The 18,233-nt window shown below is 41.7% G+C and overlaps 1 protein-coding gene across 1 annotated transcript in view; it reads right to left on the bottom strand.

Moving 5' to 3' along the window:
• The window catches only part of pigu (phosphatidylinositol glycan anchor biosynthesis, class U), a 31,618-nt gene extending 31,111 nt beyond the window's left edge, over nucleotides 1–507 (bottom strand). Inside the window, exon 1 of the mRNA XM_082959552.1 lies at nucleotides 378–507. Coding sequence (XP_082815678.1) covers nucleotides 378–507 — 130 coding nt within the window. The remainder of the gene's footprint in view (nucleotides 1–377) is intronic.
• Nucleotides 508–18,233: the final 17,726 nt, after the last annotated feature.

Here is an 18,233-nt window from a genome sequence, read left to right as displayed (position 1 = left end):
AGATTGACGGTAAAGCCAATAGATACGGGATTTAATTGTATAAAATATTGCAAACGTGCATGCATCACTGTTGCAGTACCCATCCTTGCATTGATTATATTCTTTGACTTCCCGTGTAACTAATATATATATATATATATATATATATATATATATATATATATATATATATATAAACTATATTAACTATATTCCTCTGTGGAAACAACCTAGCAATACTAGCTAGAACTCTCTAACACGTATGGTGCTGTCCAACCGGTCAGCATAGAAAGCTGGCTGACCGGCGACTTGAACTGTCATCACTGACAACGCTGAGCAAGCAAGCGCGAGACAGAGCAGCAGCAGTTCGCTACAAAGATAATCAATAAAGCGCCTACCTCTTATCCAGGCATTTAGTGGAGATACCACCTCAACCCTTTCTGATATAATATCAGCTAAACTTGATCTAAATAATACTGCTCTAATCGTTACAGCTACAACTAATAGCATGGTTAAGGGAGCCGCCATCTTCTTTGGGAGGAAGAAGCCTTTCTCTTCCCTTTGCATACATAGATGGAACATGTAGTCATTTGACGTTATATGTATTTCATGAAACTACAAAAGCTACCTCTCAAGGTATCAACACATTATTTGTCAAATGTTTAGTTGTGACATGGTAGATAGTTTTGGTCAATATTTCATGTCGAACCCTAATTAGTAGTGTTAGGGTTGAACTGGCTATTTGTATGCATAACTTATATAATATACTGGGGAAGCTATGCTACAATATTAAGTATATAAACTACGGGTAAATTAACTGTGTTGAAGACAAGAAGAACAACAACCGGCAACAGGAAGTGCGTCACGATGCTGGGATCAGCCTGCACGCCGATGACAGGAGGAACAAGTTTAAACCACGCTCCTCCTCCCTCTGACAGGCCAGCATTGAGTGGGAACTATCTCTGTCAGAGTATAAAAGAGAGAACAATAGAATGTGACGCCCTCTTCTCTGTTTGCCCTGCGAGGTATAACAGCGAGACCGTATATATACGAACCACACATATACCACACACGTGTTTGCATTAATTAAAGTACAGCTAAATCAGAAGTTACTATGTGCTGACTATTTTGTTCTGTTACCAGAAACGAACTGTCGCAACATTAACAGTAGGGCACATTGAAAATGGTATAAAAGGACCTGTTCAGATTAGCACTTTGGTCCTCGAGGTCATGCTTCTGTGCTGTGGTACCAAAGATGTCTATAACTAACCCAAGATAGACCACTGCCTGTAAGGAAAAAATGTGTTTTAGCGGGCAGAACAAGCAAGGAGGGGAGCAAGGCAAGCGGGAAGGCAAGCACGAGCTAGCAAGACCCTATTGGGGCATTCTAGCTGTCGTGTCTTTGGCTATGCCGGATTAAGTGATATGACATGCTAACCTATAAAATCCTTTCTCTGTAATTAATATTACCTGATTAAGCTAATCATGTAAATGTAATTAACTAGAAAGTCGGGGCACCACGGAAGAACGTTTATAGAGCTGTTATCTTCCGAATAAACTCTTAAAATACTTAGTAATATTTTACATTGATAGCAGTCAATATTAACCCTTATCTTATTTTCAGTCTCATAATGAAAGTTGTAAATTCTTGGCTATCTTCACGAACCCTGGCTAACAAGTTACAATCAGCAATACAAAATTGGGTTTAATTATTTATTTACTAAATACCTAAACTAATCACACAGAATTACATATACACAGAATACAAATGATGTCATACAGAAAACGTCCTGGTGGACGGAACCTGTATGATGGCTGGTTACACAAAGGAAAGGGGGTTGCGCTTGAATGAAAGAGCGTGAAGACTTAGGAACGAAGAAACAGCAGCTATGCTATCGTAAATACACTATCTTATGCATTACTAAATTACCGCCCATTTGGAAAAGGAAAATGCAATAAATATTTACTCTGAGCTGCGCTTCGGTAGGTTGGTCGTAGAGGCTGGCCGGGTTGGCCAACAAATCTTCCTGTCCTCGGAAGAATGTCTCTGGTGGTAAATTGGATACGTGGTGGTATCTTCGTCTGTTTGTTAGACTGGATCCGTCGTCCGTCCTTTCCTAGCCCACGTCTACAGCGGCCGCTGCTAACTCAACGGCTAGGAAGTATCACTTCTGTAGTGAATAAGCTCAAAGTTCATACCATTCGCCACCAAAGCTCACGCCGAGGTTGGCTTAGTTCTGTACTTGACGTGTGTCCTTCTAATGTAGAGGCTGCAGACCTCACGTATTGGAACATGTGGTTATCTTTTCGTCAAAGGCTTATATAGTGGAGAGGGGGAAGGATGTGTTTCATCGCTTATAACCCCTGTCTCTTCACAGGGGTGGGCCACTGATCAAGCAGGGCACTTTCCTTATGAAAACCCAATTATCTAATTTGGAAGCTAAAATTACATTTAATCTCCTAACAAACAATTTCAATATCAAACATTTAACCTGTTAGGGCTAGGGGGCAGCATTGACACGGCTGGATAAAAAACATACCCGATTTAATCTGGTTACCACTCCTACTCAGTAACTAGAATATGCATATACTTATTACATATGGATAGAAAACACCCTAAATTTTCTAAAACTGTTTGAATGGTGTCTGTGAGTATAACAGAACTCAAATGGCAGGTCAAAACCTGAGAGATTCCTTTACAGGAAGTGGCCTGTCTGACCATTTCTGGAACTTCTTTGCCATCTCTATCATTTACTAAGGATCTCTGCTCTAACGTGACACTTCCCACGTCGTCCATAGGCTCTCAGAGCCCGGGAAAAAAGAGAATGTCGTCATTCCAGCCCCAGGCTGAAACACATTATCGCCTTTCTCAAGTGGCCGATCAAGAGACACTAGCTTATGCGCGTGACCCCGACCGCCCCCGCCTTTGGGATTTTTTCCTCTGTTTGCCGAAAAGGAGATTCCCTGTCGGAATTTTATCGCTTTTCTACGAGAAAAATGACGTAAAAATTGATTTTAAACAGCGGTTGACATGCTTCGACGTACGGCAATTGAATACTTTGAATTTTATTGTCAGGAATTGCGCCAAGCGCGCGACACTTCTTTACTATTTCGGATAGTGTCTGGAACGCACGAACAAAACGCCGCTATTCGGATATAACGATGGATTATTTTGGACCAAACCAACATTTGTTATTGAAGTAGACGTCCTGGGTGTGCATTCTGACGAAGACAACAAAAGGTAATGACATTTTTATAATAGTAAATATGATTATGGTGAGTGCTAAACTTGCCGGGTGTCTAAATAGCGAGCCCGTGATGCCTGGGGTATGTACTTAGAATATTGCAAAATGTGCTTTCACCAAAAAGCTATTTTAAAATCGGACATATCGAGTGCATAGAGGAGGTCTGTATCTATAATTCTTAAAATAATTGTTATGCTTTTTGTGAACGTTTATCGTGAGTAATTTAGTAAAATGTTAGCGAATTCCCCGTAAGTTTGCGGGGGGGTATGCTAGTTCTGAACGTCACATGCTAATGTAAAAAGCTGGTTTTTGATATAAATATGAACTTGATTGAACAAAACATGCATGTATTGTATAACATAATGTCCTAGGGTTGTCATCTGATGAAGATCATCAAAGGTGAGTGCTGCATTTAGCTGTCTTCTGGGTTTTGGTGACATTATATGCTGGCTTGAAAAATGGGTGTCTGATTATTTCTGGCTTGGTACTCTGCTGACATAATCTAATGTTTTGCTTTCGTTGTAAAGCCTTTTTGAAATCGGACAGTGTGGTTAGATTAACGAGAGTCTTATCTTTAAATGGCTGTAAAATAGTCATATGTTTGAGAAATTGAAGTAATATGATTTTGAAGATTTTGAAAATCGCGCCACAGGATGGCAGTGGCTGTTACGTAGGTGGGACGAATTCGTCCCGCCGGTCCCATAGAGGTTAAATTGCATAACAATTCCATGTGACTCTGATAACTAGAGGGTGTATAGTTTCCCAGGTACAGTTTATCTCGTCCTGTCATCAGTCATAATGATGACAACCGAACTGACATCCATACTCATTACGTTCCAAAGCATATTTCCAAATGGTTTTATTACCAAAATATGGTTCCTTTCCCCATTTGTTTGATGTTCCCAGACTCTCTATATTTAACAGGACAGCAGTCCTCCAGGACAGCAGTCCTTCAGTAGGGTCAGAAAGAGAGGGGAAGGGAGAAAGGTATTTATGGGGGAGTCATAAACCTTACCCACAGGCCAACGTCATGACAGTCCCCCCATGTTGGGTTCAATCTTGCGATTAACCTGCATGTTGTAAACCAAGATAAAAATGAACGTGGGTTGTCCTGGTTGTGGATTATCGTTGTGGTCCCCATCTGGCGGTCGACCCGGGTAGGGTGTCTGCAAATGAAGAAGTCCGCTCCAAGGCTGGGCAGCAGACGTCCAGTTGGTGGTTGCTATTGCAGTCCCCCCTCTGGTGGTCGACCCGGGTAGGGTCTCTGCAAATGAAGAAGTCCGTTCCATGGCTCGGCAGCGGATGTCCGGATTGGGATCGCCGTTCCGGACCCGTCGTCTGGTCGTCCAGACTGGAATATCTGGGCAGTAACTTAGGCAGATGTTAACCTCTATGGGCTAGGTGGGACGCTAGCGTGCCACCCGTGGTGCACTCCATCAACAGCAGGTGCATTTCAAGAGCGGCAAATTTGAATCCAAATAAATGTCAAAATTCAAATTTTTCAAACATACAACTATTTTACACCCTTTGAAAGATAAACATCTCCTTAATCTAACCACGTTTTACGATTTCAAAAAGGTTTTACGGCAAAAGCATAAATTTAGAGTATGTTAGGACAGTACATTTACAAGAGTTGTGTGTAATGTTTTGTCAAGTCAAAGACAGGGTCACCAAAACCATAAAACCAGCTGAAATGATGCACTAACCTTTTACAATCTCCATCAGATGACACTCCTAGGACATTATGTTAGACAATGCATGCATTTTTAGTTCTATCAAGTTCATATTTATATCCAAAAACAGCGTTTTACTATGGCATTGATGTTGAGGAAATCGTTTCCCTCCAATAACCGGCAGTCAAGTCAGCTTCACAAATTAAATAATTAAAATTAGAAAACATTGGTAAAATATTATATTGTCATTTAAAGAATTATAGATTTACATCTCTTGAACGCAATCAACTTGCCAGATTTAAAAATAACCTTACTGGGAAATCACACTTTGCAATAATCTGAGCACTGCGCCCAGAAAAATACGCGTTGCGATACAGACTAGACGTCATGTTGGGGAGATCTAAAATCGAAAATACTATGTAAATAATCCATTACCTTTGATTCTCTTCATCAGATGTCACTTCCAGGTATCACAGGTCCATAACGAATGTAGTTTTGTTCAAAAAAGCTCATCATTTATGTCCAAAAATCTCCGTCTTGTTAGCACATGATCTAAGCCAGCCGGACTTCTCGTCATGAACGAGGGGAAAAAATATATTTACGTTCGTTCAAACATGTCAAACGTTGTATAGCATAAATCATTAGGGCCTTTTTTAACCAGAACATGAATAATATTCAAGGTGGACGAATGCATACTCTTTTATAACGTATTGGAACGAGGGTACCCAACATGAACTCGCGCGCCAGGTGTCTAATGGGACATCATCGTTCCATGGCTCTTGTTCGGTCAGATCTCCCTCCAGAAGACTCAAAACACTTTGTAAAGGCTGGTGACATCTAGTGGAAGCAATAGGAAGTGCCAAAATATTCCTCAGCCCCTGTGTTTTTCAATGGGATAGGTTTAAAGGTAATACAACACATCAGGTATCCACTTCCTGTCAGAAAATGTCTCAGGGTTTTGCCTGCCAAATGAGTTCTGTTATACTCACAGACACCATTCAAACAGTTTTAGAAACTTTAGAGTGTTTTCTATCCATATATAATAAGTATATGCATATTCTAGTTACTGGGTAGGATTAGTAACCAGATTAAATCGGGTACATTTTTTTTATCCAGACGTGCAAATGCTGCCCCCTAGCCCTAACAGGTTAACAACGCACACACACTCATGAAATATATCATTACATTTCCTCCCAAATGAGCGGCGTTGTGGCACTAACTGATGGTTGTATGGGGGAGTTGTTTATGGCTTTATCACTTTCTATGTGCCGAAGAAAATGAAACAAAATGAATGAAAGCATAAACAAAACAAAATACAGTTATGCCACCTTAATCATCTAATTGGACTGTATTCTATCTACGTCCATGGTCTTGGCAAAATGACCCTATCATGGCATTGTCTAATGTCATATTTAGGGCTTTCCTAATTTGCGGGGTGGCGCTTAGGGTACTATTCTAAGTTGACAACTATATGATAAGTCTACAGCTGTAAGGCACTAGTTTTGGGCAGTCTACAGGGATGACCTATGGACTTCTGTTTAGAAAACTGGTGAGTGCTGTAGAGTCAAAGGCCTAGAAGTAAATGTTCAACTTTACTAAGGCTGGTATTTTGCTTGGACCCTTAAGTGATCCTAGCATAAATCCTAATTGGATGTTCCGTTGTGCATGTCCGTTTATGCTTACACAATCGCGCATGTCAAGGGAAGAAAACCAAGTATCCTGGCAGATTACAACTTGTTCAGAATGAGTCTGACGTAGTCAGGTAATTTTCAGGTCAATGCCTGGAGGTCAGTCAGAATTGGTGTCAAGGGAGTCTGTAGTAGTTTTCTACAAGTCACGGTGTCTTCCACTATTGTAGTGGCGGTAGGTATGAAGTCTATTTCATAGCTATGTTATCCACGGAGGAGCTAACCTCACGACGGAAGTACTCTAAGTATTAGACCAGTCGTACGTGGTGTGATCATGGTTCATGACTTCTAATAACTTTTCTCCTGAACGGAGGGTTCTATTTATTAGTGGCATGTGTTAACCTCTCTGGCTAGGCGGGACGAATTCGTCCCACCTACGTAACAGCCACTTGAAGCCTGTGGCGCGATTTTCAAAACCTTAAAAATCCTATTACTTCAATTTCTCAAACATATGACTATTTTACAGCTATTTAAAGACAAGACTCTCGTTAACCTCTATGGGCTAGGTGGGACGCAGGCGTCCCACCCGTGGTGCACTCCATCAACAGCAGGTGCACTTCAAGAGCGGCAAATTTGAAATCAAATAAATGTCAAAATTCAAATTTTTCAAACATACAACTATTTTACACCCTTTGAAAGATAAACATCTCCTTAATCTAACCACGTTTTACAATTTCAAAAAGGTTTTACGGCAAAAGCATAAATTTAGAGTATGTTAGGACAGTACATTTACAAGAGTTGTGTGTAATGTTTTGTCAATTCAAAGACAGGGTCACCAAAACCATAAAACCAGCTAAAATGATGCACTAACCTTTTACAATCTCCATCAGATGACACTCCTAGGACATTATGTTAAACAATGCATGCATTTTTAGTTCTATCAAGTTCATATTTATATCCAAAAACAGCGTTTTACTATGGCATTGATGTTGAGGAAATCGTTTCCCTCCAATAACCGGCAGTCAAGTCAGCATCACAAATTAAATAATTAAAATTAGAAAACATTGGTTAGATATTATATTGTCATTTAAAGAATTATAGATTTACATCTCTTGAACGCAATCAACTTGCCAGATTTAAAAATAACCTTACTGGGAAATCACACTTTGCAATAATCTGAGCACTGCGCCCAGAAAAATACGCGTTGCGATACAGACTAGTCGTCATGTTGGGGAGATCTAAAATCGAAAATACTATGTAAATAATCCATTACCTTTGATTCTCTTCATCAGATGTCACTTCCAGGTATCACAGGTCCATAACGAATGTAGTTTTGTTCAAAAAAGCTCATCATTTATGTCCAAAAATCTCTGTCTTGTTAGCACATGATCTAAGCCCGCCGGACTTCACTTCATGAACGAGGGGAAAAAATATATTTACGTTCGTTCAAACATGTCAAACGTTGTATAGCATAAATCATTAGGGCCTTTTTTAACCAGAACATGAATAATATTCAAGGTGGACGAATGCATACTCTTTTATAACGTATTGGAACGAGGGTACCCAACATGAACTCGCGCGCCAGGTGTCTAATGGGCCATCATCGTTCCATGGCTCTTGTTCGGTCAGATCTCCCTCCAGAAGACTCAAAACACTTTGTAAAGGCTGGTGACATCTAGTGGAAGCAATAGGAAGGGCCAAAATATTCCTCAGCCCCTGTGTTTTTCAATGGCATAGGTTTAAAGGTAATACAACACATCAGGTATCCACTTCCTGTCAGAAAATGTCTCAGGGTTTTGCCTGCCAAATGAGTTCTGTTATACTCACAGACACCATTCAAACAGTTTTAGAAACTTTAGAGTGTTTTCTATCCATATATAATAAGTATATGCATATTCTAGTTACTGGGTAGGATTAGTAACCAGATTAAATCGGGTAAAAAAATTTTATCCAGCCATGCAAATACTGCCCCCTAGCCCTAAAAGGTTAATCTAACCACACAGTCCGATTTCAAAAAGGCTTTACAACGAAAGCAAAACATTAGATTATGTCAGCAGAGTACCAAGCCAGAAATAATCAGACACCCATTTTTCAAGCTAGCATATAATGTCACAAAAACCCAGAAGACAGCTAAATGCAGCACTAACCTTTGATGATCTTCATCAGATGACAACCCTAGGACATTATGTTATACAATACATGCATGTTTTGTTCAATCAAGTTCATATTTATATCAAAAACCAGCTTTTTACATTAGCATGTGACGTTCAGAACTAGCATACCCCCCGCAAACTTCCGGGGAATTCGCTAACATTTTACTAAATTACTCACGATAAACGTTCACAAAAAGCATAACAATTATTTTAAGAATTATAGATACAGAACTCCTCTATGCACTCGATATGTCCGATTTTAAAATAGCTTTTTGGTGAAAGCACATTTTGCAATATTCTAAGTACATAGCCCAGGCATCACGGGCTAGCTATTTAGACACCCGGCAAGTTTAGCACTCACCATAATCATATTTACTATTATAAAAGTTTGATTACCTTTTGTTGTCTTCGTCAGAATGCACTCCCAGGACTGCTACTTCAATAACAAATGTTGATTTGGTCCAAAATAATCCATCGTTATATCCGAATAGCGGCGTTTTGTTCGTGCGTTCCAGACACTATCCGAAATGGTAAAGATGGGTCGTGCGCATGGCGCAATTCGTGACAAAAAAATTCTAAATATTCCATTACCGTACTTCGAAGCATGTCAACCGCTGTTTAAAATCAATTTTTATGCCATTTTTCTCGTAGAAAAGCGATAATATTCCGACCGGGAATCTCCTTTTCGGCAAACAGAGGAAAAAATCACAAAGACGGGGGCGGTCAGGTCACGCGCCTAAGCCCAGAGTCCCTTGATCGGCCACTTGAGGTAGGCGATAATGTGTTTCAGCCTGGGGCTGGAATGACGACATTCTGTTTTTTCCCGGGCTCTGAGCGCCTATGGACGACGTGGGAAGTGTCACGTTAGAGCAGAGATCCTTAGTAAATGATAGAGATGGAAAAGAAGTTCAAGAAATGGTCAGACAGGCCACTTCCTGTAAAGGAATCTCTCAGGTTTTGACCTGCCATTTGAGTTCTGTTATACTCACAGACACCATTCAAACAGTTTTAGAAAATTTAGGGTGTTTTCTATCCATATGTAATAAGTATATGCATATTCTAGTTACTGGGTAGGAGTGGTAACCAGATTAAATCGGGTATGTTTTTTATCCAGCCGTGTCAATACTGCCCCCTAGCCCTAACAGGTTAACCATTGGAAGAGTGCAATGGAGATTCCCTTCCCCGTGTTGCACTCTGAGTGACTCCTATGTCGCTATTATCAATAGCAATTTAGCTTGTGAGGTTACTAATCCTCTTACTGAGTGTTGCTGGACTGACTGTGGTATTGGTCCTGGTATTCAAGGGGTCCAGTTGTCCTACCGATTTATTCTGAAATATTATCTACCGGAACACATGATTGGAGCATATTACTAGTTGTATTGTAGTTGAACCTACACATGGCAAGGAATGATTATTGTTGCCATTTGTTTTGGAGGTGGACAAGTCCATTGGACTTCCTTTACGACCAGTGTGGTACACCTCAGTACTATCTTAGGTGTGTTCTAAGATAATCCCCGTCTAGGGGCCTGTCTGCTCCTCACTGTTCTCATAGGGGAGTTTACAACTAGATTTGATTTATGCTCTGGCGGCCTCGTACGGTGTTGTCCATAGTCTCGACCCCCCCACCGGCCTCGATGAGGCTCATCATGGGTCTGGGCTACTATTCCCCCCCTTTGTGTCTCGGGACCCCCCCACCAGCGGGTGGTGTTGGTGTCCGAGGCGCAAACGAAAAGTTCAGACCCTATGTACGAGTTGTCAGTGACCGCGTTATTATGAGAATGGCTGTAACCTTTCAACCAAATCTCCTGGTGTTTGTGCTTCAAAGCACTCAGTGGCTGTCGAGGCATGTCATTTACCACCACGTCCGCGTGTGGCAACCTCTTCAGTACCTGCAAACTGAGACGAGGATATCGGTCTGTGATATCGCAAAGTGTTTCACGAGTGGGAGTCATCGGGTCAGTTGCTGGACTGACACCATTAGTGTCATTGTAAGGGTTGACAGTCCCCCACAAAGTGGAAGGTGTATCATCGGAAGCAGAGTATACTCTGCGCATCGATGTTTTTCTTGCTGAGACGGCCGCAGTGCTTGCGGAAGTGTCCGAAGGGCAAGAAAAGTTCATCTCAACTACCGTATTGCACGACTGCAAGGACGAGGGAAGTTGCTCATTCACAGAGACAGCTGGCTCGAAATCATGAAAAGAATGGTCAATCAGATTGGCTGATGGAATGTGTCGAGATATCGTAATATCTCCTTGGATCGGATTCTGTACCAAGAGGTTTCTAAAGGTCTTTTTCCCACGGGGTGCTTTCGACAGATACCCCTCGTGAATGACTGCGTTGCAGCTAGCGTTAGGGGAAGACAGTTTGGTCAGTGGAGAAGGCACTGTGGCCTGTGACCATACCTGGTTGGTTTTCCAATCCATCAATGGGAGTAAACGATCCATCAAGTCTGCTCCAAGTAGCAGGGGTACAGTTTCGAGGCTGGTAACATACACAGGGTGATACGTCCTTGAAGTGTAGTTTCAGCATGACTCTCAACGTGAGAGGCGAGGTAGTCTGAGTGACCCCTCGAAGTGAAGTTCCGCATCGTTCCACTTTTAACCAACGTTTAGTTGGTTTCAAAGCCCTTTTGAGATCATCAAACAATGTTTGAGAGATAAGTGATATTGTCGCACCCGAATCAATTAGCGCATGACAAGTTAAGCAGTCCTCCAGGACTGTTTCCAGGTATGGTCGTTTAGATTCGTGGTTAGTGGACATATTCCCCACAAAGTGGAGTGGTCGTTCGCAACGACGTGATGTGCCATTTCTGTTCAAGGTGGAAGCAGATTGACTTTTCCGATTTTGAGTGGGCTTGGCTTTAACGAAGCGTTTGACCTTTTTCTTCGCAACTTTTGTATCAGAGTCTATAGACAAAGCCCTGGGGTTTGTTTCTTGATCAAGCGGGCCCTGGATAGGGTCTTGAATGAGAGCGGGAGAAATTTGATCTTTAACGTCCTTGCTATGGGTGTTAATTTCTGCGGACCTGGTGTCCGGTAATATCCCGTCTAGTCCTTGTGACTTATCTTTTACCCTTTTCTCAAATTGTTCTCGCTTTAGTTCTTCCCATAGTGGGACTTCTGGAGAACATTGGTCTACGTTTTGATCGTCCTTCAACCCTTTGTTACCCTTGTGCTCTGACACTTTGTGTGGGTTAGGTGCAGGAACGTAGCGAACAGGTCGATTGTAGCGGTAGTCGTTTTGAAGGCGACGTACTTTACAGTTATTTCGACCGCGGCGGTTATTGGAATCATGGTTTCGTGGTAGAAACTGTTGTTGTGCGTCATCTCTCGACGCTCCAATACCTGATAATGCACCCTCTAACTGGAGTGAGTGCTCCTGGTCAAACTTCAAAACCGAGTGGTCAGGGCTCTTAGTGTTGCGAGCTTTTGATGCCTCAAAAGCTGTGCTCGCAAGCTCTCTGAGTTGTAAGATAGGCAAGCCAACGTGGGCTGCAGGGCCCAAGTAGGTAATGAAGGTGGGATACATGTTCGACAGAAACATTTGTTTGAATGGTAACAGCTCTTCCATTCCTGTTTCCGTGAGTAGGCCAAAGTAAGCTGAACGAAGCCTATGATAGAAAGCTTGTGGGTGTTCGTTCCGAGCTTGTTTGACCGTGTTAGCCAGTGAGCTATCGTGTTTGCGAGTCGCAGAACCACTGAATTCTAATTTCAAAGCTGTGGCAAGTTTAGCGTAGTCATTTAGCACGTGTTGCTGTTGTAGACGAATGAACCTTGTCACGTGTCTATTCGACGTTCGCTTCAACAGGTAAACCCTGTCAGAACCCGTAGCGTTCGGGTAGTCACCCAACGCGTCCTCTATGTCAGCTAGGAACGTCTCAGTATCGTTTGGCTGACCTGGAACGGGGTCAAAGGTGGGGAAATTCTTGACGAGTTTGTCAAGGTATTCCGCGCCAAGCAGGCGGAGAGGATTGGCTTCATCCTGTGGAGAAATTGGGGCCGACAGGCCAAGAGGAGAAGCCAAGCTTTGGCTTTGTTGGCCAAGAGGCTCCATATTACTCAGTGCCGAATGGCCAAGAGGAGAAGACTGAGGGACACGTGATGGAGGCAATGTCTGAAACCTATCGTCTTCACTCCTTTGAGTACTGGACTCCGGTTGCTTGGATGGATAGTCATGCTGTAGAGCGTGACCATTCTGGACTTCCTCCAGATGGTACCTAAGGGTGGTATTGTGCTGCATTGCAGAGTCCACTTGAGCGCTTAGAGTACCGATTTTGGACACGTGAGTGTCACCTCTGCTCCCTTCGGTCTCAAACTTATCTGTTATGGTTTGCAGATAGAGGTCTTGAGTACGGAGCGAGAGATTCAGTGATGAGATTTCCTCTGCTTGCTTAGAAATCAATATTTCCATCCTCATCACCTGAGTTCTCTCATCATTTATTTGGTCAGCAACTTCAATAAGTTCTGCTGATTTGTCATCCAACTTAGTCATTGTGTTCATCAACTGATCGTCTTTGGTCTGCAGAATTTGGAGTAGAACATTGTTACCTTGAGTAACGTTCAACAAAACTGCCTGCATGTTATCAAATTGTGCGCTCCTGTTTGTAGATAACTCGACAGATTTATCTAGTTTGGCGTGGACTACTTCGCATTTAGTTTTGGCTAAATCGAGTTGTTCCTGCAGACGATGATTTTGTTGGAGAGTTTGTGCTCGTTCATCGTCATAAGTATTTGCAATTACTTTTAATTGTTCCGATTTCAAATGCAGTTCCGTCGCGTCCCGACTAGCAGAATGTTTTCATTTCCTGCTTTTGTCAATAGTTGCTCAGTTCTCTCCACCTGTGCCCTCATGTTAGCCATGTCTTGCACGTGCTTCAGCTGTGCACTGTGGTATTGGACTGATGCCAACCTTTGATGGCGATACATAAGTGCTAAAGTGGAGAGAACCGTCACAAAGCCTGTGTTTGATGGTTGATTTTGGACAGCGTTCGCAATTTCGGCTGTTTTTTCGCTAATGGCATAATTAGGGTTGGTATCGCTGCTGAGGTCAGAGATCAATCCTTTTATGGGTGGAGGTTCACTAATTAGCGGAGGAGTGGTGACTACCTCCTTTGGTAGCTTGCACATTATTAGAAAAATGTAGAGGAAAAATGTTCCTACTTTTTTCAATGTTTGGGTTTGGAATTCATTGGAAGCTGCAAAGACAAGTTTAATCTATTTATAGATGTTGATGAACCATCAGTACTGTACCAGTAATGTGGAAGTTGGACGTGAATGAATTTGCAAAAGCAAATTGAATTAATTAATCAATGCCAATGATTAATCCTACCTGGGTAGGCTATCTGGGTATTAAACTTGAATTAACCTGAGAGGTTGCTTCATCCAGGTTAATATGGGAAGTTTAAAAGTGTCTCATTTGATTGCAAGAACATTAAGGTATGTTCAACAATTTAACTTATTAAATTGAATGAGATGATAATCTATACAATCTCCATTGATTGGATATCATAAGTGTAAACAGTAGATCAAATGTTGGGAACACTCCCCACTATGGTACACTTCTTCCTTGGGCCGAAGCCACATGGGATTCCCGCTGGGGCGGGACTTCTGTCAGCACTAGATTACTGAATGGGTTTTGCAAAAACCAAATTTTTACTGATTGATCAATTTTAATGATAAATCAAACCTGTATAGGCTATTTGGGATTTAAACTTTAATTAACCTGAGAGGTTTATTCATCTAGGTTAATGTGGGAAAAAGATTACAATGTCTCATTTAGAAAACTCATCAATTTGGATATTATTTAAAGATCCACTTGAGAATGTAAATCTGGCAATTTCACTTATTAGTTCAATTGAATAAGACATCGATATCAGTCTGGATATCATGAGTAACGACTTGAGTGTCACTTGACTAATTCTTCTTGAAGGAAAGTACTGGTTACTCTTCAGAGGTCCCTGCTGGCACATGCTGAAGTCAAGCGGAAGTACCCTTCCGTTCAGCAAGGCGGAGGATTTACAATGTGGCACAAAACAAAATGGCTGTTTTCCCTTTTGTTAGCTTAGCATCTCGAGCAAGCTAATGCTACTTTGTGCCTGAAAAATGCACAACATAGGATTCCCTTGGCAAGGGAAAGGTTTTACTTATAACGTATTATGTTCAAACCCTTTTCGGCGATATTTGACGATGTTTTAACCGGAACTCGCGGCAAACAACGAAATGCACCGTGGTCTACTCGCATCGAAACGCGAGAGAGACAGAGAGATACTTATCGCTGGTCAAGCTAATCTCTCCTAAATTTCAATCGGCTGGCTCTTTGTCCTCGCTCGAGAAATTAATAATGACCTAGCCAACACGCGTCTGAAACGCGCGAGGCAGAAATAGCCCAGTGTTTGGCCAAACGCGCTATTTCTCAGATAGCTTTATCAGCCCTCATACAGAACTGTAAAGCTTATGCTACCCACTGACTACGTCAGAGCACAACACGGAGGTGATTCTCCAGAGCACACACGCACCAATAATTCCGGTCTACAATTCCCATAATGTATATAATAAACTTGGTATATTATGTAATCTGCTTTTCAATTTTATATTGGCTGAATCAAAATGAAAGCGTCATCCTATTTTAGATTCCTCGCACGGGGGCTCCAATATGTCGAAATTACCCAAACGTGCGGCCTAGTTTTAGAGTCCACAGGGTGCGCCAAATATGTCTGTTCAGACCCTTTTCAGCTCATTGAACAATGTTAAATTCTTAGGAAGGAGAGTATACTCTGGGCTAACAAGTTGAATCAGCAATACAAAATTGGGTTTAATTATTTATTTACTAAATACCTAAACTAATCACACAGAATTACATATACACAGAATACAAATGATGTCATACAGAAAACGTCCTGGTGGACGGAACCTGTATGATGGCTGGTTACACAAAGGAAAGGGGGTTGGGCTTGAATGAAAGAGCGGGAAGACTTAGGAACGAAGAAACAGCAGCTATGCTATCGTAAATACACTATCTTATGCATTACTAAATTACCGCCCATTTGGAAAAGGAAAATGCAATAAATATTTACTCTGAGCTGCGCTTCGGTAGGTTGGTCGTAGATGCTGGCCGGGTTGGCCAACAGATCTTCCTGTCCTCAGAAGAATGTCTCTGGTGGTAAATTGGATACGTGGTGGTATCTTCGTCTGTTTGTTAGACTGGATCCGTCGTCCGTCCTTTCCTAGCCCACGTCTACAGCGGCCGCTGCTAACTCAACGGCTAGGAAGTATCACTTCTGTAGTGAATAAGCTCAAAGTTCATACCATTCGCCACCAAAGCTCACGCCGAGGTTGGCTTAGTTCTGTACTTGACGTGTGTCCTTCTAATGTAGAGGCTGCAGACCTCACGTATTGGAACATGTGGTTATCTTTTCGTCAAAGGCTTATATAGTGGAGAGGGGGAAGGATGTGTTTCATCGTTTATAACCCCTGTCTCTTCACAGGGGTGGGCCACTGATCAAGTAGGGCACTTTCCTTATGAAAACCCAATTATCTAATTTGGAAGCTAAAATTACATTTAATCTCCTAACAAACAATTTCAATATCAAACATTTAAATTGCATAACAATTCCATGTGACTCTGATAACTAGAGGGTGTATACTTTCCCAGGTACAGTTTATGTCGTCCTGTCATCAGTCATAATGTCTCAGATGACAACCGAACTGACATCCATACTCATTACGTTCCAAAGCATATTTCCAACTGGTTTTATTACCAAAATATGGTTCCTTTCCCCATTTGTTTGATGTTCCCAGACTCTCTATATTTAACAGGACAGCAGTCCTTCAGGACAGCAGTCCTTCAGTAGGGTCAGAAAGAGAGGGGAAGGGAGAAAGGTATTTATGGGGGAGTCATAAACCTTACCCACAGGCCAACGTCATGACATAGCATATGTTTGCATATTTCCGTTAGGGAACGCCTATGTTATGAAGTGCACATGTACAATAACTCAATGCGCCCTTGCACTCTTTCTAAACTATGCAATTTTTTGGAACTTTGGCAAAGGGTAAAGTCTACAAAACCTAGTCCACTTTGATTTGTAAATGATTCTAGTTTTGGGAACAGAAAACAGTATTGAGATCAAATGTTTAATCGATGAGAACATTTTGCAGAATGTAGGCCAAAATCCATCTTGTTCCATCTTCTCCTACTGCCTGCCATTGGGCTTCCTCTCACCACCATTTGGTAGTGAGTGGAAACGCCAAGTGGATGCTTCCCATTGAAATATCTGTCAAATTTTTCTATCTGTGGTGGTACAATGCAAGTTTATTTCTGTGAAGTAATCGTTTTGGGATATGCTGTCTTGTTTAAATCGGTTGGTGGTGTGTTCTGAGAAAGTATTGTGTATTTCTCTGTATCAGTGTTTGTTTATACGGATTTGACAAAAACAAATCATTGTGAAGTTGTGTCACTGCAATAATATAATTTGTTTTCAGTCTATTCCAGATGCCTGGAAAACAGAGGAACTAAGCTCCATGCCTGCAAACTGCTGCTGCTCGACTCACGCTTACTTGCTCAGCATTGTCAGTAATAACCATACCTCAGTGGTGATAAAAGCAGAGATATATGGATGTAATGACGAGGTGCCCTATGTCTCCACCCTGACAATGGGATTCGTTGTACACAGAACGGAAACGAAGGACTAGCTCCTACCTATTCCTCTCGTTGGATTGGTGGATATTTAAGTGGTAATGCCGGTGTTTGGAGGATATATTGGCACAGGTGTTGTTAGGCCCGAGACTAAGTCGAGGCGTTATCGAGGCACTCATACAACGGTTACCAACATATTCAGATAATGGTTGACATATTTTCATTAAAAAATGATTTGTATAAATGTATTCATACTATTTCATCCTTCCACAAGATATAGTCCTGACACAAATCTAGGGTTAGTACCCAAGCCGGCTGGTCGTTCGCTCTATCAGTTCGGTTGGCAGAGACGCAACCCAGTCGTTCAGTCTTTTTGTTCTGTATCTATGGACATGACCCAGTCGTTCGTTCTAAATGTTCCATTGCCATACTGTCTGGAATCATTCTTATCCCTTGCTTGCTAGCTAGCCAACTAGGGCTAACTTACAGTCACGTCAAATGTCAGCCAGAATAACAACAAAGTTGCAGCATTTACATAAGCTGTTTTCTAGTTACTGTACATTTATTTGGATGCATCCATAAAGATTTGCTAATGAGACACGATTTCGACTGGCATAGAAAATGTGTTCTCTGCGCAGGACACTGTTGTTCAGAGGAGCTAGCCAACAATTGTCACGTCCTGACCAGCAGAGGGAGTGTTATTTAGTATTGGTCAGGACGTGGCAGAGGTTGTGTGTTGTATGTAGTTTCTAGTTGTTCTGTTTCTGTGTTAGTCTGTGTGACTCCCGATCAGGAACAGCTGGATATCGTTGTTCCTGATTGGGAGTCATATATTAGGTGTGTGTTTTTCTCTTGGGGTTGTGGGTTGTTTTCGTTAGCACTGCTATTTTTTTGTAAGTATAGCCAGTCTTGAGTCGTTCTTGT

This window comes from Salmo salar, chromosome 12 (assembly GCF_965601325.2).
Source record: "Salmo salar chromosome 12, fSalSal1, whole genome shotgun sequence".
Lineage (NCBI taxonomy): Eukaryota > Metazoa > Chordata > Actinopteri > Salmoniformes > Salmonidae > Salmo > Salmo salar.
The sequence above is the reverse complement of the archived record's forward strand: the minus strand, read 5'-3'. Positions and strand labels throughout refer to the sequence as shown.